The 26944-nt window shown below is 35.3% G+C and overlaps 1 protein-coding gene across 4 annotated transcripts in view; it reads right to left on the bottom strand.

The window, feature by feature from the left end:
* Positions 1-26944, bottom strand: part of PHF14 (PHD finger protein 14) — a 160712-nt gene that overhangs the window by 113986 nt on the left and 19782 nt on the right. For all 4 annotated transcript variants that reach the window (XM_054273575.1, XM_054273576.1, XM_054273577.1 and 1 more), the window contains 9 exons: positions 19544-19703; positions 14000-14111; positions 11682-11819; positions 9692-9838; positions 6832-7102; positions 6158-6264; positions 4732-4827; positions 3106-3209; positions 1565-1696 (listed from right to left, as the gene is read on the bottom strand). In XM_054273575.1, coding sequence (XP_054129550.1) covers positions 1565-1696; positions 3106-3209; positions 4732-4827; positions 6158-6264; positions 6832-7102; positions 9692-9838; positions 11682-11819; positions 14000-14111; positions 19544-19703 — 1267 coding nt within the window. The remainder of the gene's footprint in view (positions 1-1564; positions 1697-3105; positions 3210-4731; positions 4828-6157; positions 6265-6831; positions 7103-9691; positions 9839-11681; positions 11820-13999; positions 14112-19543; positions 19704-26944) is intronic.

Here is a 26944-nt window from a genome sequence, read left to right as displayed (position 1 = left end):
GATTAAGGGTCTGTTCTATGTGCTCTCCACTGATCCTGAAAAGAATACATAAAGGAATGTTCAATGATGAAAAGAATGCAATCAATGCAGCTCAATTTGTCTGCTATCATCTCACACTCCAGAATATGCCTGAGCTAATTAGAAGTAAAAGCCAAGTTTGTGATCTGAGATATAACTGAAGCATGAAATTTACAACAAAGCTAAGTTATAGCTTTGAAATGAAAGAGCTTTACTACCTAACCTCACCTATCCTTCCTTTTACACCTACTGAGAATTAGTCTTATATCTTTTGTACTGATAGCTTTTAGTGAGCTTTTTCAACTTTGTTAAAAAGCAGAATAAAAACCAAATCTCCTGTGTAAATGAAGAAGCTATCTAAAAATTTAAAATATAAAAAAAAGCTTCCACATAAAATAACTACTTGGCAAATTTGACTAAAGAGATCAAAAGTCTAACAATACAATACATTAAACAATTAAAAGAAAATTAGGTTCAGGAAAGTATTGGTGATGGTGAAAACCTTTTTGAGATTTTCATTTTTTAAATTTACTGAGGTAAATCCAGGTTTTGTAACAATAAGATACAAAAAAGAGAGGCCTCCCATGTCATGTACTGGCCATCTTGTTCTGCACACAATCTTCAAAACTAGCCAAAATGATGGCTGAAGTAAATATTTTATGCAAGTTCTTTAACAGAAAATTTAGAGACATATGAAGAAAAACAGAAACTACTCTTTTTCTGTTAAAATAGTTTTACTGTTTTAGAAGAAATTCTTATACTTTTCTGACTTTGTACCTTAACATTCAGACAAGGTGGTCAATGACTCCTCGAGATGCTGTACTCTAACTTCTTGCCAGCTACAAACTGTTTCTGAGTTTGCTGTAACACATTTCAGAGCAGTTTAAACATGCAGACTGCTAACACCATAGAGCAGAGCAAGCTAATTTTATGACAGTTTGGAAATCAGATTCTCTGCCACCTTATCATTTCTCCACGGCGCAACTTAGCTTTTGTTCTGCTCCACAAGCATGAAAGAACTTTAATTTGTGGAACTGTAACTGCAGTAAGTACAGTTATGAACATCTGTCATTGTACATTTGAGTCCTAAGACAGCAGTAAACCCAATACTTCCCATAGTGCAATAAACAGAGCTACTTACAAGTTTATTTAAAAATATTACAAGTATTTGCCTGAAGATCTCAACAGAGAGTTGCTTATCTCAGTCCTACCATAAACAGAAAACCAAGTCTTTCATTTCCCAAAAGTATTAGCCTATAATTTCCTACTGCTATTATACTGCAGTAATAACAACCACAGATGAATTCAAAACCCAAGAAAATTACAGCTATAACCTATTTTTACAAAGTGGCTAATAATGAGAAAATCTTTATAACTTCTTTTTTTTAACCTTGAAACATCACTGCTAATAACCTGAAAATAAAAATACTCCTCAAACTGCATTAAAACAATGTGTAATCCACTCAGAATTTGCAAGTGTGTTCACATTTACATCCTACTTTAAGTACAGAGACAGCACAGGACAGCACATTAACTGTGTTCTTACCAGTAACTGTTCTTGGTCTTCCTTGGCATCCTTGTAAGAGGTGGATCCAGGCAACCAAGATGATAATGAAGTTTGCAAGTGTCACACAGTAGCAGCAGGTGTTGATCATGGTTCTTCTTGCAAATTCCACAACTTTTCATGCACGCAGCAGAAAAACATTATAATTACATACTCATAAAGAACAAACTATACACCCCAGCACATTGTCCAGTTTTAATACAAACACTTGGCAACTTCAATTTGAATTTATCATTTAATTGCATAATTATGTTTTGGATTAATTTTGGAGGAGTTTTTTTAAGGAGCTTCTACCTATGTGCAGTAAAAGCATAAAAGGCTACTAGTCAGTGTTAGCAAAAAATGGCTTACAATTAAATTTTTGAGGACTTCTAATAAGTTAGTAATCACTCAATACTTCAGCAAAATATACCAGTGGCAAGTGAAAAAAAAATACGATAAATGCTTAAACAGAAAATTATGCTGCTAGTACCAATCTTGATAATCAATCACACACTTACTTATTCAGGCAACCACCTTGAAACAGGTCTGTGCTGCTGGTATGCTGGGCAATGTTACTCATTAGAAATTACACTTCCTTTTTGTTATTATTTTAGTGTAACTGAAACTTTAGTTGTTTTGAAAAGATAGGTGTTCACTGATTGCACTACAACATGGGAGGAACTGAGTGCATTTGAATGAAACAGAATTGGTGAAGCATGACTCCAATTATTTGCGTACATCAAAACTGCCAAATCCTCAGCCCACTGCCACATTTTCAAGATTTCTGGCAGCACTAAAATTAACTTTTGCTTGTGTAGAAATCATCCTCTTCCCCTTAGCCTTCTAGCTGGGCAAGACACTATTTGCTGTGGCTGGATGTCTGGCTGCTGCTCTCTAGATAAGCAGTAGGCCATGTCACTCCCCAGCTGTGGTGAGAAAAGAAGAACCTAGATGACATGTGTGTATTTTGCACAGTCACAGTCTGGGATCCTATTACATTTAATAAAAACCCAGTCAGTAGCTTCACCGCTTATGGAAGAGGAAAAAAGCTACAGCAGAGTAAGTCAATACATTTCATAACCTTGGGAATTAATAAAAAAATAGAAGTAGCAAAATTTAACACAAGCAAAAAGTGAGAATTCTTATATGGACAAGTGTTTTGTGCATCCAGGAATCGTGACTGAACAGCATCATCTCTGTTCTCAAAATCATCCACTCAGATGACAGCATTCAAAGAACAAAGTGCAGGCAGTTCTCACATCAAAAAAAACAAAGGACTCTTCTACTTCAGATGCAACAAGACAGTTTTGTCCTTAAAGCACTGCTAACAAATTAGCAAAAACATCCAAACTTTACTCATGTGTGATAGGGTGAAGAATTGACTACTATCCAACTTAGCCTTCAAAAATAAGTAAAAATGTGTCAACAACTTTAAAGCATTTTTTAATTAAAACCTGAAATAAACAATTTCCTCAGAACACTTTCCTGAAACTATAAATTACTAGATACTGTATCTATGCCGTTAAAATTTAATTACTTGCCTATAAAGTACTGCCGGAAGTGTGGATGCCTTTTGTGCTCCTCCTTCCTTTTTACTCGGTTTCCTTTCCTTAGGAGCCCGTAAAATTGCTGGTATGTTCAATTTCTATTGGATTTGAAGAAATGCAATACACATGAGTCTTGACACTTTCAAAGAATATTCTTCTCATCTCAATGCATGAAGAACAAGACACATAACAAGTGGGAGATTGCTTAGGTAACTATTTTACAGGCTACACATTTACCCCACTATGATTCTGTAAAATAGTCTTACAGTAATTTTTTCAAGTCAGTAAGAAACACACAGAAGACTAGCTTTTAAAATTTTTCTTCAAGCTTCCAATATAGGAATGGACAAGGATGCATTTCTCTAGGAAGCTGAAACAAGCAATGGCAGATTCATGCAAGTGGCAGAATACTCAGGCAGTTTATTTTCCCCAGCATTGCAGCTACACTGGTGCTCGACAGGTTAATTAGAAAAATTATCTTATTGGACCAAGCTCTTCACAAAGCAGACAAGACCCTCGTTGGGTTTCTACTATCTGCAGTGTGCTGGCTTCTCAGACAGCAACCATCTATCAAAGTCATTTCTCAGCAGCCCCATGGGTCTGCATCTGTTCAACCAACTGGAAAAAAATGTCATGCAAGCTGTGTAAATGAATTCTGCTCAGCTTTTCTTTCCTTTTTTTTCAAATTGAGTAACATTTGCATCAGGAATTGTATTTGCGAATACTTACTCAAAGGAAGGAAAAATAATCTTGGTTTAAAAGATATGTTATACAAGAATTCTTCTTTGCAAGCAGGAGAGGTAGGCAGACAAATGGAACTAGGAAAAGGCTGCATATCTTAGGAACTATTACTGCATAAAGAAAGTGTAAGGTTCGTTTTTGGAACAGTAGCACAAACTCAACAGCAATAAAGGGTGTACCAAAATTGTGAGTAATTCTATGTCTGCATTTCCACAGTGAACAGTTTCTTCAATCTTAAATCATAACTGGAAACCATTGCAATATCCCTCTCAAATCCAAAATGTCCATTGACATTTAATATCTCTGACATAAACATGTATGAAAACACTGCAAAAATTTTCACTTCTCTTTTTTCCCGTATCAATGGGAACAAAGATAATTGCTGTCAAAAGGAAGCAATCCACATCTTCTGTTGTCCTAGATATTTACATTCATTTGATCAAAACATTCTCCTCTGCCTAATTACACTTCATTACATATTCCACTTAAAAGGATTTTTATGTCATAAAAGCCATAAAGAGTTAACTTATCATTTGAAGCCTACAGTAAATAAAGACAACTGGAGATAAAAACCAGTAGGATTAACTCATGCTTCATGCTAAGGTTCATCACAGGTCAATCACTTACACCAAATGAAAGAATTTGCAAACAAGCACACTATTACAACAACAAAATTAGGCTACATGTTCCTAGTAGGTGGTTTGCAGAAGTCTAGGTACTTCAATCAGGAAGCATTATCCCCTGAGTAAAGCCTGGGTCTGATCAAATCAAATAAATTTATTCGGCCATAGAAGTGAAGTGGCAGAAACTAAAAGGCCTGTTCTTGGAAAACCTGTTCTGCTGTTTTTTTCTGTAAAGAGGGGCAAAAAACCAACCAACCTGTCCAATGATTCTACCCAGCAGAGCCCAAATTCCTTGCCCTTCATTTCGCAGTTTTCCATTCATATTTTGTAGCTCTTCCAAGGACTCACAAAGCTGAAAAATTAAAAGAAAGAAAATAGGCAACAGGAATGAAAATCCATTAAGAGTTATTAAATAAAATTTACTCAGCCTCTTACTTACCAAGGGTGCATTAATTTATTGTGGGATTAGAAAAACAATGAAACTCATATCAGTATAGCTGAGATTAGTAGAACCATTCATTAATTTAACAGAAATGAAACAAGAATTCAGAGCAACCACTTGCTTTGTAAAGTATTGAAGTATTTCAGCATGGAAATAAGTTTTCATAAAGTCAAATGGAAAGCAAAACTAAAATACAGGAACATCTTATATGCGAAGTCCACACTACTTAGGCAGCAAGATTGTAACAAGTGAACATATAAATAAATCAAAACTTTCTTTTGCCACACTCACAGAAAAAGAAAATTTAAAAGTAAAGGCTGTAAGCAAAAAAATAAAAAGTTTCTTTTTCTTCTGGAAGTAATTGTTAGGTTGTGTATTTTGGGAGGTAACTGTTAATTTGTTTAAAATCCCCAGACACAATTTCATTTCCCTTTATCATCCCTGGGCAGTTCACAAGGATCTCCTGCTACATTTTCCATATGTTCTCACTTAAAACACACACTAAACAGCTTAAGAATTAATAGGAACACCATAGTAACATTATTAACTATCACTTAATAGGCTGTTGAATTCAGCAAGAACTGCAGCATGTCATCTGTCACAAAAGGCACAGTATATCTATGTTTCAAAATAACTTAATATTAAAATATTTGGTAAAAATGCAAAAAGTTTTTTTAATCATAAGGATTAGTTCATAAAAAATTACATTAGCAACACTACGGGAGAGCATAGCCATAATTTATGGGCTTCAGATTTGTTATACCCTAAAAAGCATGCAGAGGACACTGTGGAGGTGTGAATACTGATTATTTCTGTCTGAAAAATTAGTCAAGTCATTAAACCTAAGCCCAACCGGAGTTGTAGTTGACATAAATAAATAAATAACACTTTTGAGTATCACAGATTACCGGTGATCAAGTGGGGCTACAAACAGAGAATCATGCAGGTTCAAACAGGTCCATGTGCAATTCGTTAGTGGAGCTCTCAGTAGGGTCATTTAAAGAACTTGGGTCCAGTCAACATATCACATTTCAGAAATTAGTATTATTTGTATGGGAGAAGACAGACTACTGAATATTTTTAAAAGAAAAAATAAGTTTTTAAATATTACTTTTAAAAGATCAACAGTTTGCATCTTATGTTTTTCTCCGAATTTTTTTCCATGGAAAGAAAAATTCTATCTAAGCTAATAGCAGCAATACTAAAATGGTACAAGGGTTTATCATCGCTTTTTCTTTACCTTATTATATTCCACATGAAGCTTTTCTTGCTCATTTTCTAACTTATCTTTGATGTTCTTCTGTTCAGCCATATTCTCCTGGATTTGAATCATGCGCATATTTCTCTCTATTTAAAAGAAAACGGCATTATTTCCTACTCTTGAATATACATTTTCAAGTTTTATGCACTAAAAAAAGTGATGCAATCTAAAGTAAAAAACTATAACAATATTAAGACACAAAGCTATGGCCTAGAGGTTTACTACACAGACTGAGTAGAATGAACAGTCTATTTGTATTTTGCTGCATAAATACTGTAGTTGTTTAAACTATGAACTTCAATCAGCATCTAGCAAAGAGTCAAAAGGTCATGCTATTCCACATAAAAATGGAGAAGAATTTAAGGAAAAAATATTATACCAAAAGTTACCTACTTCCTTCTTAAAGACAGTTCAGTCTTTTGTTTATATTTGAAAGATTTTACTCTTTTCTAAAGTGTCTTTAAAAAAAAAGGTTTCGGTGTAAACAGACACCACAAGCAATAATATATCTGACCTAAAATGAAGTCATAATTCACATTTATCTCCTATATACAATTAAGTACAGGGAAAATAAAAAAGCCAATGAAATAGCATAGCACAATGCAGCAAAGTGTTCTCTTTTTATTGAGAACAATAAGCTATTTTCACCCTACCAAGGTAATAATTCACAAAGTCAGCAGTGAGAGCTGGTTGTTTATGTTTTCTTCTTCCATCAACACTGGAACTTGTATCTGAAGTGTCCACTGGGAAAATGTCTGTGCTGATTCCCATCAGCTCGGCCTTGCGCATGAGTTTCCGTATGGCCGAAGCGCTGCTGGTCAGCGGCCGCGGCAGCTTCTCCCGGGGCACCCAGGCCTGGGGCCGGGTGGTGCGCGCCAGCTCCGCCTTGGCACGGTACTGCTGCAGCCTGGCATTGATTCGAGCCTGCAAGGAAGAATTCCACCCATTAAAAACATCAAGGAACGATTCAAAATTAGTTTTGAGCTACAATTTGGAACACATCTGCATTTTATTTTCATTTTAAGTGTTGCACAATCTAATCAATGCCATTTTCACTCCGGAGCTCTACAACTCAAGAAACAGACGTTGATACAGACATTCCATTTTACTTCAAAGTGCACACACAAACAACATTCTCCTTTCACTAGAGTTTTGGAGCTATGTACACATTTCTTGATGAGATTTCCCCATTGATGAAAGCAACAGATGACTGCTGGCTTTGAGACAACTCCTTCTAATAATGATAATTTGATAGAACTGTGAAAACTCACAACTGGTAGAAGCTTTGGTTGACCTACCACATATGCATATAGATACACATTAAATTGATGTTTATGTGAGCAACAAAAGTTGATGAAGAGCATTTGTACCACATTTGACATACTTTTGTAGGAATTCCTTTCTTGATGCCACTTCTCTTTATAAATGTTAAACGTACTGATTATAATTTGTCAAGAACACAACCCAACAGAAGTGAAGCAGACAAGAGAAGCTCACAATGTATATTGTCAATGACATCTGTATATTTGTGACCATCTGGGAGATCTACCCCAGAAGATCAAGCTGTTACTGACAGTTGGAAAATGCTGTCTTGAGGGAACTCTATGAAATGGCAATTCTGGCAGAAACTGACATCAACATACAAACCTTCAGAGGCAAGACTCCAGCTGACTATCAGTTAGAAGCTGTTTACTTTCCTGCACAAAGAAGAAACTAAACTAATGTGACTGCCCCACCATATGGTGTAAGATACTCCTGAGACAAAAGCAAAGGTGCGCATATACATACACACTATTGTTAAGGAACATCTCTGATTTCAAACAGAATCAATGAAGGTAGTACTGCAGACAGTTGAACATATTACCTTATCTAGGTCTTGAACATTAATGACCAAGAAACAAACCAAATACAGCTTACAGGCCAGCTCTGACCCCAGTGGCTTTTTTCTTGGACCCACAGGTGCAGATCCACCTACAGCCACTGCTGTACAACACCAAAGCCACCAAGAGTGAAAACATGTGGTTGTACAAAACATATGCAAGTGGTCATACTTGTATCAAGGTGCCTATGACACCATGTCAAGTAACTGCACCTGCAGTTTTCAGCAGTCATTCTTCAGTTTCAAAAAATTTAATCTAAATAATTAATATTAAAAAATTGCAGAGTTTTGGTTTGGGGAAAAGAGGAGAGAGAAAGGGAAATGCCGAGAACTTATCAGCATTATCAGCACTGCTTAATACATGCCTGAAAACAGAGCTAATATGCTCTGCTGGATCCAAACAGATATTGCACAACCAGCACTTACCATGATACTGGGCAGTGTTCATATTATTGCAATGTCTCTACTACACAGGTGCATTTCACATAACTGAGAGCCGAGTATATTCAGCAAGCATTATGAAACCAGTTTTAAAACAAGCTACATGAAGTTCAATATTCCAAAAAATATTTTATTCACAATTCCTCTACAGTATGAATTTGCTCATGCTCATTTTCAACAGCACAGATAATTTTAAATTAATATTCTCCTAATCAAAGATCTCTGAAGAACTGGAAAGGCAAGATTTTTTTTTAATAAAAAGTTTGATACTATGAAACAATATTTTCTTATCATTACGCTATAATTCTCACTTCAGAAAAAAAGCAGACAGTCCTCTCCCATAAATTATTTCCATTATTTACAGCATCTGCTACTTTCTACAAATAAATCAGGCATGTTTTGTTCAGGTAACAAGCTTCTTTTCTACACAGGTGTGATTTTTGCACGGAATGGAGTTCAGTCTAAGCAGTGAAGCAAAGTATGCTAGAAATTCCTCAGAATCAGAAAAAATAAATAAAAGACACACATTGAAACATGAAAGTATGTAGATTGCCTCAGAGGAATTGAAACCTTTGTATCAACAGGACTTTTATCAGCTGAGCTTCTGCAGTAACTAAACAGTTTTAAATGGATCTGTCACTAGACAGGGATATAGACTTGCCTAAGGCTTTCAGACAACTCCCACGCAGTAGCACAGACTCACTTCTTTGCATACATTATTTCTTTTCCTAGGAAGTCATTACTATGAAAACACCTGGCACACAGAATTCCATTTAGACCTACAAAATTGGAAATTTAGATAGAAATAGAAATGCCTAATTTTTTCTGGCCTTTTTTCTTCAGAATCTTGAAGAAAATATTAAACAAAATCTATGAATTACAATGAAAAAGTAATTACCAACTTTTTACTTCAAAAGCAAAGTAATATTTTTAAATTCAGACAAGCACAGATATTTGATATTTATTGAAACAGATATATAATATATATGATATATAACTATATAAAATATAGAGATAATTGTTCTTAGAGACCAAACCCTACAAACAGGTCAGTGTGCTGTTAAATGACCATGCACTATCAATATATTCCATATCTAATTTTCTACTATAATAACACTTTTACCTTCTCTTAATTTCTGTCTTGTTTAACATGGATGATTAATTCAGAGGCATTTGTGTCACGAATACAATACCTGAGCTTCTGGTGAAAGCTGCTTTTCTCTTTCCTGCAAGGACATTTTACAGTAAGATTGTAAAGCCAAGTAGTTCTTCCGCTTCCATTTTCTGTCTAACCTGTCCGCATGCTGTTTACAATAAGCAAAAAAAGGGTCAGCTATATCCTGTTTCAGAAAAAACAAAGGGGAAGGAATGAAAATAGAGTGAGACAAAGTAAGGCCAAAGGGCTCTGAACAGCAAAAACATTCTGGCAATCAGTTCACTTGTTCAAATGGGCATGCTTTTAAAAGCAACTAAAAAATATGTTTCTAAATCAATTTTGTCATGTTGATGTAATTTACAATATAAGGTGTTTTTCCATTGTTTTCATTGCATGATCCTAAACATTTCTAAAAGCATTAACAATTTAACTTTCTCCTAGTCCATCTCTGTACTATATTTGCATTCCCAGGAAAAAAATTCCAGCAAAATAAATTCCTAAATACAAATTCCTTCAACATATAACATGCATTAATTTCCTGTTGATTCACTGTGCCTTTTAAATGAAATCCTACAAGTGCTTAATAATTCTGAATAATATCAAAGGCAATATATTTGGTTTCTCTAATGTTTTTCCAATCATTTTGGTGGCTATACCCTCCCATTTTTCATTCCATCATATCTGCACACTATCATGGCTAGGTTTATAGCAACTTCAGCATCTGCAAACCCTGCAAGCAGACTACAAATAACTGAGCCATGAGGAGACATGGTTTGAGAAACAGATTTAATTGCCTTTGTAATTTCAAAAGTGTACAAACAACATCATAAATCTACAGACTAACAAAAACTTAAAGCAGTTTTCCTTCATAAAGTAATACAAATATTAATAAATACCTATCAAATTTTCCTTTATTCCACTTATAAAACATAGAGTAATAAAATTTACTCTGACTTTCCTTACAAGCACATTTTATTTTAAGATTTTCACAGTATGAGACAGCTTACTTCAAAAATTAGCTGTGTCCTAAAATGAGACTGTGTGAGACCTTGATTAAAAATTTGACTGCAGACAACATGTATCAAAATTTTAAGGTGGAAAGGCAAGCAGATACATATATCCAGAAGGAATTCACATAGGGAATTTAAAGACTCAACCTTACAACCTTAATAATCTATTAAGGACAACAACAATGAGGCTATCTTCCTATTTAGCAGTCCAACAGAAGAAAGTATTTTGTGATTCCTTCATGAATTCCTTAGTGGTCCACTGTTTGCAGAAACAAAAGTGTCAATATCAACAGTGAAAGTAATGCTTGTTTTTGTGTTACCTGTGCCACTTCCTAAGGCAAAAAAGGAAATTGTGATGCTATGAACATGACAGGCTTAATCCAAATGATACATATCAGGATGAAACTGGACAACCTAAAAGTACTTATACCATAAAAATGAATGAGGAAGTAGGAACTGCTAATCTGAATTGCTTTAGATCATATTGCAGGGGAAAAAAACGTTAAGAAAAGACATTAAGAAGTTATCAGGAGGTTATAAATACTTGCTATTTATTCTGATTCCAAAGATTAATGTTACAAGAAGCAAAGTCATAACTATGTACTAAAATTGAAGTAAATACTAAAAAACATGCATGAAAAAGTGGCATCAGAAATGTTTTTAATTTCTCAAGTTTCCTGTTTGGTATGAAACAGAGATTACTGCATGACACAAACAGCTAGGTAAGTATGTCACCTGATGTGAAGTCCAGGAAATAGAATGCCTGTCTGTATTGACTGACAGTCTGTTAAGCCAACCTCTGTGTTAACTTTCTCTGTCCTTTTTTTCCAGTCTGTTTCAAAAAATGCTCAGAGTGGACAAGTTGGTGAAGGGCTCTCCCTGAGCAGTTCCCTTACTCCCTCACTTGTTACCTACTTAAAAACTTTGTTTAGGACCTGTGAACAAAACAGTTACCATTTCAGGTCATCTCCATAAGCTTTCAAAAGAGATCTTTTATTCTATCTTTTCCATACCTACCTCTTCTGCTGCTGCTTCTGAGAGGAGGCCTTCCTTCTGAGCACAGGTCACATGGAAATAAGCTCTGCACATCCCAGCATCACAACTAATGCAAACACCAGTTCTGGCAAAACGAGGATCTTCACAAAAGCTGCACTCCTTCATAAAGAAGAATGGAAAAGGCGACAGTAAATTTTTCAGGTGCACTTTGCCTAATATTTGATAATTTACGTCATATATAGAAAAAACTAAACTGGTAGGTGACTCCTGTGTGGTACAGAAACCAAGTATGCTCCCAACAGCTGACACTACTTAAAGCTTTCTGCTTTCTCAACTCCCACTATTAATTTCATTCTCAACAATGCTTAAATAATCTAAACAGCATGTTGGATGAATTTTTATATTAACCTGCATGTACTGCATGTCCCTTCAACAAAACAACAAAATACCATCAAAGCAATTCAAGCACAATTAGTTGTATAACCATGGTATAAAAAAACCACCACTCCTCAGCAAACGTTCAACGAGTTCTGAGGACAAACAAAAATAAAAGAGCAGTGCTCTGAATGACTGGAAACCATAGATAATTATGTACATGTCCCTTGATAAGCAATGACAGAGATGTAAACAAGTGACAGTGCAGAAAAAAATACTTAAAAATCATAAATATCAGTAAGATGTGATTCACTTAATTAAGAAACCCTGGCTTCAGATATGTGCATTCTAGGCACAGTCACTTGAAAAACAACCAACTGACATCCCCAAATGCAACCTGGAAAAAAACAATTAACTTGTTTTTCAGTCAGATCAATTCCTCGGTGTCTTTCTCCACAATTTCAGACCAAATCCCTGTGCCAGCAATCTAGAGAAAGAGCAGATAAGCAGGAAATGGGAACACGCCCTGCTTGAGCAGTGCTGCTATCCGGTGCATAAAGATGATCTAAAATTATACAGGCATGCATTTCCTAGACTTCTACTTGCTGAATAGAGAGCAAAGCTGTCTATCACCTAGAGAAAATATCTCCATGCAGAAAGTTAAACAACAGAATGGAATGGTAAGGAAAACTCACTGACTGAAGAATCTCAAAACATCACATATGCCACACTAGAAAGGCACCCTTTAGCTGTGTAGCTGCAACACTTAACAGATAAGAAATTAAATGAAAAAACCTAATATATTAAGCTGGTTTTGAAGGAGGAATGTAGTAAAATAAGCTGTAACTTCCACACTTAATATAACAAACAAGATTCACAGCTTTCCAACAGTAATGAGTCTTCTTCACCTGTACAGGTCAGTTTCACCTTATTCACAGCAAGAAAAGATGCCCAAATTCTTTTCCCTGATCCTATACATCACTTATTAAAAAAAAAGAGTATCATTCATTTCAACAGCAATTGGCAGAGTCTGGCATGCTTGCCCCAACCTTTTACAAACATTTCTAAACAAGGCTAAATGCCTCAGCAGGCCCAGGCTCCTGATACAGATGCATTGTACATGGGCAATCCAAAGTCTTTTAGTCTATTTTATATATTGCATCCATTTTTAACACTGCACTACATATTTTCATTTAGTATTCTATTTAACAAGTAGAAAAAATTCAAGAAAACAAAAGTGGTTTCGCAGAAATGAAGCTTTAGAGCTGCAGACTCGGAACCAACCATATTTCCTCACATTGGACTGACAGACATGGCTTCTCCACACTGTCTCCACTGGCCAAACAGTATTTAGCAAAATAATGAATGCTGTCCTTTGCCCACTACAATGGTTTTCTGTATGGTTTGTTCATTACTTCTTTTGATCTGGACTGAAAACATTTACATGTAAAACAATTTTAACTTTAGAACCATGTATCAGTTCAAGTTGAGGGCCCTGTGTTGCTGTGGATTTTGGTAAACACTGCTTTGGAACAGCCTGTTGTATGCATACTGGCTTACATATAAACTCTAAAGTCATTCTTACTGAAGTACATCTGCCCCTTTCTTAACCAACTTAACCTCCCACTTCTCATCTTATGAATCCTCCTCGCTTTCCATTCACATTTTGTCAATCGGCCACTGACTTCAAAAGAAATTAGCACCTCTGTAAAAAATCAGGGAAACTGGGCAAAAACAGTGACAGAAATTATGGAGAATGGAACAGATAGAAAGATGGAGGCAAGAGCAGGTAGGCTGTAGGTATAACAACCATTTAATAAACTTTATCTCATTTTTAGTCCTTAACCACACTACAAAATTGCTACAAAAAAGAAAAATAAAGTTGGGAAGATGCATTTTATTCTATTACATGTAAAAACATAAAATACAGCTACTTGTTGCCACTACATCTCTTCTAAACTTACCTTTGCACCATACTTGGAATAATTCATTTCTGTTAGTGTTACCGGCCTCAGCTTGTCAATATCTCCAAATGCCACTCCTGGAACATAGAGGGCACAAACAATGTGGACCCACCTAAAACAGCGGACAAAATTAGGTTACTGTTACCAACATTTTGATCCTATATTATACTCACCATTTTCAGATTTCAAAGTGCTGTGTAAATGTTGCAGATGCTAGCTGAACCACTTGAAGGAAAGAAGATTAAAAGCAGGGATGGAGTGCCTATTTGGAATTCAGGAGCTCAGACACTGAACCACGGAGTAAGGCCTTTCAAAGGCACTGGGATTGCTCTGCCTGTCTGGACCAAGGGCTGGGCTACCACCACCTTTACATTCTCATGGTTCTCCCAAGGGCTCCACACACTTTTCAAGGAACATGAAAGGTGTATTAAGATTTTGATATTACTTATAAAGCTAAGGCAGACAGACATTTTCATAATGTGTCAGGGGGTAGGAAGGGAACAAACAAAATTATACAGGTAGTCACAGCAACACTGAGCTCTGATCATATAGCCATGAAGCACTTAGAATACAGACTTTCCACTGTTAGTTGCACTTGTTAGTTTCACCAAAACAAACTAGTTTTAAGCAACATCAAGAGGACTTGCATTCAGGAATAAACATATGTGAGTAGTATAACAGAAAGGCCTATCTGAAACTCAGATAAACAGATGTAGTTTACTTAGTTGTTCCCTTCTTCACTGGTCATAAAAAACTAGGGAGTAGGAGGTCTAAATCTTCAGCTCTGAGGGGCAGAAAATGAATCTGGACCTCAGAGTATAGTAATCAAATGCCACACGATGGTAAAGACTTCAGCCTCAAGACTGCTCTTGACAGGCATCTTCTTTACCTCCTGAAGCTCTCAGCTACTCAAAAATAGCCTTGCAGCATTCTTCTCTTAGTCTTCTTCGTCCATTGCTTTTGTAATGAACACTTTCTAAAAGATGCTCCTACTGTCACAAACCATCAGTTAGTGACAAACTCAAAATCTGTTCTGCACAGCATGCATGACTCAAATTAACTGAGACAAACTACTGCAAATAATCTTACTGTTTTATCAAAATTCAGGAAGTATTTGCTACTCATTGCATCAGGTGGGAAAAAACTGTAATAGATAGAGGGTCAAGATTGCTATTTTTTTGTTATTTTAAGATATGCAAGAAAATGGCCTTTCAATTGCAGACATTGTAGCTAACACTCTAAACCTATAAAGTCCCACATGATATATAATACAACTAGAGACTTCAGACATAACTGAGCTGAAATAGCCTCAGCAAGTGTGTTAATTCAGCACTTTACAATCTTCCTAGTCATTACTGTTTAACAGTAAATGTAACACTAGTGAAGACTAAAACTCTCTTCTGTTCTAATCAAATAATAGAATCTACTCCCTGTATTCAAGAAGACTCATGATGATGTGAGAAACATTTCTTCCCTTGTCTCTCTTACAGGGATTCAGTACAGACCTGTTACCACCTGCTAAAATCTGCACCCATGCTGCTGTGCTCTTTTTCCCAATCTTCTACCACTGTTTAGCCTATCTCTTCTTCCTCCTCCTTCCTTTGTACACCAATTTAAAAAATTCAGTTATACTGAATTATTCAGCAATAACATCCCAGACTGAAGTGCACGTAAAACAGCTGCTGTTATTAACTAGCTGCTTACAGAGGAGAGAAATACTGAAGTTTATGGTTATACAATTCAGGAGCTCCATGTAGCCCTAAGCAGCACACTTCTCATCAATGACCCTTAGACCTACAATGTTGGTCTTTATCACACTCAGATTTATTAATTTTCATGTTATTTATGAATCACATATCCCATCAGAAATTCCAAAAATGCGAAATGTGAAAGGTTCTGTAGAAAGCTCAAAAATACATTTATATTTCAGTCTTTACAAAAGAAAACTATGATCTTTCAATGTACAAAACTGGTGAATAGACTTTACTTACCATTTTCCCCCAAAACAGTCCAAGATATTAACTGGATAACAGAAAAATCCCAGTAACAGTAAGAAACTACTTAAAAGCCATTAAATTGCTTCACTCTGTAAGAAATTTCCCAGTAAATCTAACAAGTCTCAGCATTGACTGATCCATTGTGTCATATCTGACAAGATTCTTTTTACTTGTGTATTTAAAAACAAGTATTTATCCCGTGGTTAAATCACTCACATTTGGGATGCTAAGTAGTAAACTGCCTTAAAACATATAAACTTAAAACAATTAGAATGATGTATATCCCAAATACACATTTATATGCAAGAACTGCATTGTTTTGCCTCCACAAATTTTACTAGTGTTCTTCACATCCACAAAATTATTTGGTCACAGCACTGTTACCATAGGAAGAAGCAAAGAAAACTTAAAGATGAGTTACAACCTTGTGTTTAAACAATCTAATACAAATATGGCAGCCTGCTAGCTGCCAGAGAACAAGCTGAGACACTCAAGTGTTCTGCCAAACTTCTTGCTGCTCAGAAAGGGAGAAAACCTCATCAGTGGTTTTATTACAGTAGAAAGACTCCAGCATGCCACCACAAATCTCTAACTTAATACAATGTTACAGGTAAAATATCAGATTCTTCTCATTAGGATATAAAAAGTACATCTTCTGTCTGACTCCCCAGAAAACCAGTGGAGGCACAACCTATCCCTGCAGGGGAGCAATGGAGCACCAGGTACCACCTCTGCCCTTCCATGCTGTATCCAGGAGTGGCAACAGCTTGGCCTAAATCACCGCCATACTTTTATGAAATGTTCCTCTACTAAAAAATGCATATGCATGTGCTTAAATGCACATTTTGGTAAACAATATGATTTACTAAAATAAATACCTCATTGGCATGAGCATATTGTACTTGCTTTTAAAAGGAAATTTTAAAAAAAAGCAAAATATAACACACAGAATGAGACCTGCAACCTTGAGATAAATAGACTTCTTGTTTGTAAATAAAAACATCTGAATTCTGTACAGCTTCTTTTCTATACTCTTGCTTTAAATTAAGGTGTGTAATAGAGAACAAATCTTTATAAACAGAAGTTCTATATCTCCCACAATTATTATTCTTAACAAAAATCCAAGGTTCTGGTTGGAGATTTTTGATAGTAAGTTTTAATACAGTCTACTAAACATACTCTCTGAAGTTCAATATAAAGATACACATCTACAAGCAGCTGCTTTCTCAATTTAATTTGCACAGTTTTTTCATGCTCCACTGGTGTATTTAATGCTGCTGCACTCTGTAGGAGTTTATCTATGATAAACCCAACAGCTGGCTGCTTGCTTCATACTGACCTTCTCAAAATGTTTTAGTACATGTCACCCAAGTACTGCAGCACTACAGATTTAAACTGCCATTTCTGTGTGATTGGCACACAAGTGCCTCATTTCTTTAACCACCTATATGTGAACTCAGACCTGAATCTTTATTAAAAAACATACACAAGTCAGTCAAGTTCACAGCTGAGGCAGCTTCAGCTGCTTTTAATACCAGTTCTAAATATTTTCCTGCTCATTTATTTAGCTGCACATGTTTTAGAAGCTTGTAATTAAGACAAATTGGGTAATCAAAGAAGAATAATCTTCCTTGTTACTTTACCATCCATTTAGCTTGGAGCAATGATGACAGATGTTGATTAGGAAGGAAGAAAAACTCCACACTGAAACAAGGACAGAATTTATATTTTTGGAAAATAGCATTTTAAGAAGTAAAATTTCATAAATTCACATTTATACTTGTGAAACTGAGAGATTAATGTGAAAAGACTTCTGCTGAGAAATTAAGCACCTCACTATTCTAATTATTCACCTTTCATGTAAAAAGAGAGAAATTATTCCAATTCAATTATGAAGAGAAACTGACTAGGTTTGGTTTGTGTTATTTTGAGCACTGATGCTTATGGAGAATTTATTTTTAAAAGGTGGTAAGGGGATGAAGAGCAATGGTGAGGTAAAGGAATCTGTTACTCAGCAGTGCCTTCCTAACACATCAAGAATAGCACTGAATTGGATTACAGTTAACTGAGTATAATGGAAGCATAATAGACACTGCCCCAAGACCCTACCCCTAGTCTATGGTGCTCCCCTACTCTTGAGAATCCAAATTTATAAATAAATAATAAAAAGAGAGCACAGGAATTTTCACATTTCAACTAGTAAATAGCAAATTATATTTGGTTTTTTTTTCTAGTATATAACCTTTTCATCTGGGAGAATAAACTTATCCAGGATAGCAATATCATATTATCCAACAAATAAAGATACAATAACAATAATAAAATATTGTGATAACACCCACTGTCACCAAGGCAGGCATGTGCTTCTGCACAGACAACCAATGTAACAAAGAAAATACTTCCAGGTTAACCAAAAGAATACCACCCCTTCACAAGGAAAAAATTTAAGCAATTGTTAAAATGCTGACTTATAATTTCTACTAGGATAGCATGGAAAGCTATATTTATAGGGCTTAAACTGTTTGTAGAACACAGGAATAAAAAGGTTGAAATAAAATTTGCCAGCTGATATCAAGTCTCACATTTCCTGTTACACAATTGACTTATAGTCTTCAAGAGTAATGTTCTTGCCTTTAGAAGCATTATTATCACTACAGAAAACAACTGGAAAAGCACAATTTGCTTAGTTGTGTAAAGGCTTTATAAGGAAGATGCACATACATTCTTAAACCTACTACAGACCAGACACAAGGATCTGAACCCTAAAACCTTTTTATTGCTTTTTTAAAAGCATTAAAAAAGCACTAATACCTCCAAGGTTCAAAATTTTTCACTACAAACCTTGACTCATTTGTGTAACTTTTTTTTTTTTAAGCTTATGAAAAGCCCAGCACCTGAAAACTTTGCTTTTTACCACACACACGCAATTTATACAACCATAAAGTGTTTGGAAAAAAAACCTTAATTTTCATGGTCTATTGAATAAAACCAACCAAAGCAAACCGAAAACAAAAAAACAAACAAACAAAAAAAAACTTAAATCACACCTATGAAATCATGCAGCAAAACCTAGCAACACTAAGCATAAATCAGCCAGCACTGATAATGCAGCTTTTGCCTTTAGTACAGATAATTAGTTATCATTAATATGTATATCTTATTTTCAAATGTGACAGGAACTGAAGATATCATGAGAATTAATCTGCTTATTCTCAAATTAGACATGAATTCAATCCTAAAAAGAAGTAAAGAATATTCTCAAAAATCAAGAATAAAATCTTCATAATTCTAAACAATCATCATATACAAGATCTGTCTGAACACCTGTAGCACATTCTCAATATCATTTTGTTATGCTACTTTTTCTCATTGCCTGGCATTACTGATCCAGTCTTTTGCTCTACTAAAATAAAAACATGCAGTTTTTCTCCCACTTACAACCTACTTGAAAGTAGGATGAGCAGAGTCTCTACAAGGTATAGGAAAAAACTCAATCTTTTAAAGGTTAGATTATACCAAATTCAAAACATCATTTATTCAGTCTTACCTGCCTGCATCAGTCTCCTTGAAGATGCCATCCTGGTTGGGACACAATTCACAGCTAGGTGTGACACCACATTTGCATGCATCACAAAACCAAGGCTCTGTGGAATTTTCTGAAGCTGAACTCATGATAGAGTCACTCTCTCCATCAACCCCATAGCAACCTACACACAGGACAAATGGAAGATCAAACAAGAAGAGACAATTGTAGAAGCAGCTACTTGCCAGTTATAACTTCAGAGGGAAACATACACATATACAGATTTGGGGGAACAATTCAAGAGAAATACTTAGATACTCAAGAAAGTTTACAATTACTTTTGAAATTGTTATGGTTAGAGCAAAATTTACATTTTAAAGCGATTTTACATTTTACTTTACAGTAAAAATTTTACATTTTCCTTTACATTAAAAAATCACCTGTTTTATATGATTGTATTAGATTACAACAAAAAACAAGAAGAAAGAAGACTGTTTCACTTAATTCTTCTAGCTACATTTTGTGTTCTTACAGAATATCCATTAGGAAGAAAAGAAAGAAAACAAGTCTTGAAGCAACTAAAGATTTTTAAAAAACTCAATGCATTTTTTGAGTAAAGAAATATATTTCAAGAAAAAAGCAACAAGCTCTTCTCCCTGAAAATAAACATTTTTTGCAGGGAAGGAAGAGTGCTTGGATTTTCTTCTAGAGGTTCATTATGTCAGTAGAATCCAGTCAAAAATATGCATTCCACTTTTCCACTTTGCATTCAGCACGCAAATCAACTACAAAAGAATATACACATGAAATAAAGACTATTTACCTACTTTATGAATTGTAGAACTGACCTTAAGAACCCTTGTGTAGCTTCAAAACCAGAGTACAGTTTGTGGAGTACAAACTGACAATTCTGAGACACCACAATGGTGATTGATGAAATATATATATTTTTTTAAGCACTCTCATTTATACCTGGTTTTAAATTATAGCTATGTTCAATTATTCACTTTCTCCATTCCTCTTCAGTACAACTAGGGTATTCTTTATGACTGCTTAGGCACCTCTGCATGCTCAATTACCACAAATTTAGGAAAACAGATTCTTTAAAGTGATTTGTTACTTAAATTTTGCACAAGTGCAAAAGTTGTATTAGTACTACTACAAATGACAAAAAGATACTAAAGCTAATCACCACAAAACTGTTTTTTCATATCCCACATATTGAACATTTAGCTGCTATTCAATAAGAGAAAAAAATACCTAATTGTCAACACTTAAAACAAAGTGAAGACTTTACTAAAAAATTACTTTCAGCTATTTATCAAAGGCAGCAATCAAGTCAAAATTTGTGCTTTCAAAGCAGTAAAATTACTCAATTGTGCAATTAAATAGCAACATGATTTTTTACTTTGTTTCATTACCCGCTGGCTGTAATGAAACAGCAACAGTGCTCCAACTCCCCTTGCGACAGAAAGGAGGTCTGCATAATATACTGCAACCACACTCAGGAAATAAGCAACACTGCAGGAACCACTTAAGAAACATAGTCTTCCATTACAGGATGAGCCTCATCAATAAGAATTAAAATAAGATGACAGAATGTTTCTTTTCATAATAAAAAGCGTCCTAGAATGAAAGGACAAGTCATGTGCAGAAGTGCATTCACAGACAAATTTCATTAGGGATATACAAGATCATATAGCTCATGCGTAGAGTCACTCCATCTTCCTTATAATGTGGTATCAGCTTAAAGCAACATTCCACAAAGTATTTTTTTTTAATTCTAATAACACAATTTGGAATAGATGCCAGCAAATCTCCTTTTCAGCAATAACACTAATGTACAAACACATGGTCCATTGATATCATAGAGCTAATGAACCTATTAGTAATTCATTTAGACTTCAAACATTTTAACATTTTCTTAAAAGTACTCACTAAAAATTTCTTAACATTACCAATGAAGCAATTCTGTCCTCAATCCACATGGCAAAATAAAATCAGTTTCTTTCAAACGCTGATGCTTCTTCACCAATTGAAAGTAGTTAGATTTGCTTTTCTAGCCTAAGTGCCATCAGTCTACTAAAATTAGAATGATGACCTCCCCAAACTGTCTTACCTTCCTTCTGAAATGGTTGCTTTATAATACTTATCAGTCATTTATACCTGATCGTTTTTATCCTTCCTCCTAGAAAATGACACAAATGTGCTGCAATTATTTAGATCCTTATCACACGTGCTGGCATTAAACATTATTTCTATAACAATATAAACATATTTCATTTCTTAAAGTGGGGGGAAAAAAATGTCCATCTTTTTAACCCAATTTTTTTGCCCCAATTTGTATACAAATCTTAGTTTCAGCTTTAAAGAGTTTAAGATCTCTGACAGATAAGGAGACATTTACTCTTTTACCTACCTGGAATTTAGTAAAAGCTAAACACCACATTGTTACAACTAAAAGGGGTGGTCTTTAGCTGGAGAAAACAAACTAGATTACCATTAGTCATTGCTGATAAAAACATCAAAACAATCTGGTCCACCACAAAGCTGAAAGAAAGGAAATCTAGCATCTAAGACTGTTGCTGCCAAATAAAGCTGCTGAATCAAACAATACAAAACCTGCAATACAAAAAACTGCAATACAAAGCCTTGTTGGCTCTGAAGCTAGGTTTCACAGAACATACTTTGTAATTGTTCTTGAGTGACTTCTGGTAAGAGCCAATTTCAGTATACTCTAAAGTCTAAATAAATCATTAATATAAATTAAATTCATCATTTTAGAACCCTTAAAATGCTGAGTACAACAAAGGTTCAACTTACTACTACCTGCCTTATTTTGCCATGCTGGAAAAATTATTTTGTTCCTATTAACAAAAATTTTAAAAAGTATTATTTTCACGACTTCAAAATGCATAGATATGCAAATACAAAGCTGCTACTTGGTAAATCATTCCATCCTATACTGAAGATCAATTTAAAGTTGATCAATCTAATGATTCGGAATGAATTATTGGGAATTGCTGGTGTTGGAACAGAAAGCAACCTAAGGGCTTGCTTAGTAAAAGCATCAAGAGGTAATCTTTAGGCTCCCTCTAAAAGTAACCCAATTGTACAGACAGTATGACTACTTCAGGCCTGAAAGGACAACAGGGGGAAGGATACAGCACCTGTAAAGGACATTTCTGGTTCCTAGTATTATCACTGCAACTCTGACCTATTTGGTATTAAGTCAACCAGCTGCCCCTTTGACTGGAAAAAATCAAGTAACTTTTAAACACTTTGCTTAAAATGCATGCTGCCTTTCCTTAACATTCACAAAAATTCTGAAGTCTGGATCTTCAGAACACTCCTAAGAGCTCCTTTTGAACTTAAGTTCAATAAATCCTCATGCCTGCATACTCTTAGATTTCTGTATCGTAAATCCATTTCTGACACCTCTTTGAACACCATTAAGACTAAACAATAAAACCAGTTTAGTGTAATACTAACCTATGAATTCAAACACATGAAATTCAAGAAGGTAAAATTTTCACACCACTTACTAGAGTTCCATTAATGCCATCTATATATTACAATTACAGCCAAGTTGTCTGTTGAATGTATGTCATTAGACACAGAAAACAGACCTTTTTATTCCCTAATTTTGATATCATTTTACTCTGCCAATAGCTTATATTTTCATGTGATTGTTAATAAAAAGAAATTGCACACACTTTAAAATAATATCATTAAAACAACTGTACTGAAATTTATACCGCTGAGGGAAACAGAAATAGAGACCTAGTTCTTTTTGTGGCTGCAGCTGGTCCTCTGTTTCTCTGGGAAGGTAATTTTTTTGCCAGGGAGGGTATCTGCACGCACCAACTACATCTAGATATACTCTGAAATACAAACCCTATGGTAAACCCTACATTTGCAGAATTAAATGTTGTGAGATCACAATATTCAAAATATGTTTTATTCAAATTTTAATTGGACCAACAGTATAAAATAAATACATTAATAATTTCACGCATCATAAATTCAGAACAATATTTTTATTTAGTAAATGGAGAGTACTAAAGTATGTGATTTTGAAAAATTGATTTTTGTACCAGACAGCAGCAGACCACAGTAAGGGGCAAAATTAAAATGCAGAAATGTTTTGCTACACTGTAGAGCATATGGCAACTACACTCGCTTTTAGCAAGAGAATTTTTACTCTCTGACATACACATCAAAGTACAGTAAGAAACAAAGATGGGAGATGGAAAAGAAACTGCTCAAAAAACGTAGAACTTTTCTCATTTAACTCACAGCAACTAACCCAAGGACAACAACTGGCAAGCATGCTACCTACACTTGTGGCACATGCTACGATGTGTGCCAGACATCTTCAGACACACTGCAATCAAGATGTCAAAAAAACTGACAACACAGTTGGAGGTGTCCTGTTATTACAAGATCTTAGCACAAATGCGTTTATCCAAAATGACAGATTGGTGTCTAAAGAAGACTTTTACAAAAAGAAATGACAATTATCTTCATACAGAAGTAAAAAGTCTGAAAAGCAACTATACAAATTCAGTAAGAATGATTTTTTTTCTTGTTTTTTTGTGGGGGGAGAGGGAAGATGTGACAGGGATAGGCTGATGTGTGAAATGAGAACACATTTTTAATTGATGGACTTATTAATTAATTACAGGCTTTTAAAACTAACAGATGAATGCATTGTGTAAGAGTGGGTATGAAATTAGTATTGCACATATGCTACTTATGCAGTTTTAAAGGCAGTTACAATTCAAACCAGTTATTTACTCCACTAACCACAGATTTTTGGACGCATGTCTGCAGTGCAAAGACAGCTTTTGGATAAGTGACGGAGGCCATGCAAGTGATATGAACCTCACAGAGCAAACAGCTGTATTAGAAAGTAAACTGAATTTCTCACAATCTCAGAACTTGTCAGCAAGTCAAGTAAAGGTTCATTAAAGGTCCATGACTTTAGGTCTGAATGAAAACTCCCCTCTAACTCTTGGCCATGTTGCTCCCTCCATGTGAGCTCTGACACATGTTCCCAGAGGCACTATCATCCCTCTTTTATCATGGAAGACCTTATGTAACAGCTCATTAATGCAAGCAAGCAATCCAACAGGAATACAAGTCACAACTCAACAGGCAGCTGCTTCACCAGGCCCTCAAAAGGAAAAGGTGGTAGCATCAAATACCCAGGAGGGAGCCCTGGTGTCCAGAAGAAGTAGGTTTGACTCAGAGGAGTATTTTCTCAGCTAATGAATAACTTCACTTTAAAATTGAGGTGGCTGTCATAGAAAAACCTCTCCCAGTCACCAGAAAGGTTCTGAGGACAGAAATTTCCACTTGAACAGAGCACCAAGGCATAAGTCAAGCGTGTAGGAGCCCCTCCCAGTGAAGAAAACAGTAGTCAACAAGGAGAAAATAAGGTTTTCAGGGGAAGAACAACAAATTGTCAATATCATCATTATATGGGACCCTGAATGGGACACCAGTAGGATGTGAAAGGACATAATTATTTACCATGCTATAGAGAAGAAGAGAAAACAGGCTCATAATACCACTTGAAATTGCACATAAAAACTATGAAGAAAACCCCGGTGGTATTCCACCAGCTTGCTTTGGGCATTTTGGAATAAATCAGATTGCAGGAAATTGGCATATTTCTCCTCCTAAGTACAGGTAAACATCACTATATTGATTTCTATCCAACTCATAAATAAGAGATTCTTCCTTCAATACTGTGCTCTGAAAAATGCAAAAGCTCAAATATTTTTAAAAATTTCTAGACACAGCATGATACCTGCAGCCACAGCAATATATCTACTAAAGGAAAAAATAAAACCAAATTCTTGGATTTCAATATGTTTACAAAACACACTCGCTCATTTCTGGAACTTATTTTTCAAACTACCAAGCAGCTGCACATGAGAATACAAAGGACTATAAATACAGTCTATGTCTGTGGTCTGGGTATACATTTCCAAAGTACAGATCAAAGCCAATGCTATTGAGAGTAATCCTTGCTTCTATTAACATTAAAAAAAAAAATAATTCTCAAAGTTGCAAGCCATGTTTATATGATTAGATAGTAATTACTTTTTCAACTACTTTTCAATTTATTTTGGAAATCAGCAAAATTGAATGATTAGGCAGACAGGACCAAAAAGTAACTGCTGCATTGCATTTTAGTTTTGACTCCAACTTCTTAATGACAGGCTGTCTTCATGTATTACTCGTGCATTCAGAAGGAAATAGTCAGTCAGTGACCACTGGGCAGGAGTGCAGAAATCTCCAAGTCATTGAACATATGTGTATATATAAGATCACTGGATCAAACTAAAGCTTCAAAGGTTCCATTTTTTTTAATAATTGCTCTGCTTTTGACTGGAGTGAAATTAATCTTCTTCACAGCAGCTAACATGTGGCTATGTTTTGGATTTGTGCTGAACACAGTGATGATAATGCAGAGATGCTTTTGTTATTACGGAGCAGGATGTGCACAGAGCCAAAGCCTCTTCTATTTCCCCTACTGCCACACCAGCAAAGACGTTAAGGGTCCATGACAGGATGGGAGGAAACACAGCCAAGACAGGTGACCCCAAGTGACCACAGTGATACTCCAGACCATGTGACATCATGCTCAGTATATACAAAGTGAGGGGAAAAAGGAGGAAAGGAGGGATGTTTAGGGTGATGGAGTTCGTCTTCCCAGGTAATCGTTACATGAGACGGAGCCCTGCTCTCCTGGAGATGCTGAACACCTGCCTGCCCATGGGATGCAGTGAATTAATTCCTTGTTTTGCTTTGCTTGTGTGCATGGTTTTTGCTTTCTCCATTAAACTGTCTTTAACTCAACTCACAAATTCTCCAGATTTTACCCTTCACATTATCTTCTGATCCTGCCAGCAGGGAAATGAGGAAGTGGCTGTATTGGGCTTGGTGGTTGCCAGGGGTTTAAACACAACAGTAATATTCTTATTTGCTGCAAGCAAGTATTTAAAAAAATTACTGAAAAAAGCTCAGATTTAAAATAGCACTTGCCCTTACTTATCATTATAAGTACAGAAAAACACAGCAAAATAACTGTCCATTTCTATTGAAACTATATTCATACATATATAGCAATGAAACACACAAATAAAGTGTCAAGTAAAACTCCAAATCATTCAGCTTCAAATTGTTGCTGCGAAAATTTACATCTATATCACAGTCACCAATTACTTTCACATATACAGCTTGATTATTTTTCTCTAAGACTTCACCTATTCAAACAGAACTTCACAACTGCTTCATGTACACTTTCAAGTATTTATTATTAAAATGAATTGCAAAGAGCTAACTAAACATTTGGCCACAAATGTGAAAAATTAACCAACATGTATAGTCAATTACCTGGTACACCCTGTA

Source organism: Melozone crissalis, unplaced genomic scaffold (genome assembly GCF_028551555.1).
Source record: "Melozone crissalis strain CALT ecotype California unplaced genomic scaffold, PUWL_Pcris_2 ptg000016l_1, whole genome shotgun sequence".
In the NCBI taxonomy this organism is placed as follows: Eukaryota; Metazoa; Chordata; class Aves; order Passeriformes; family Passerellidae; genus Melozone; species Melozone crissalis.
Note: the sequence above shows the minus strand (reverse complement) of the source record. Positions and strands in the feature narration are given on the sequence as shown.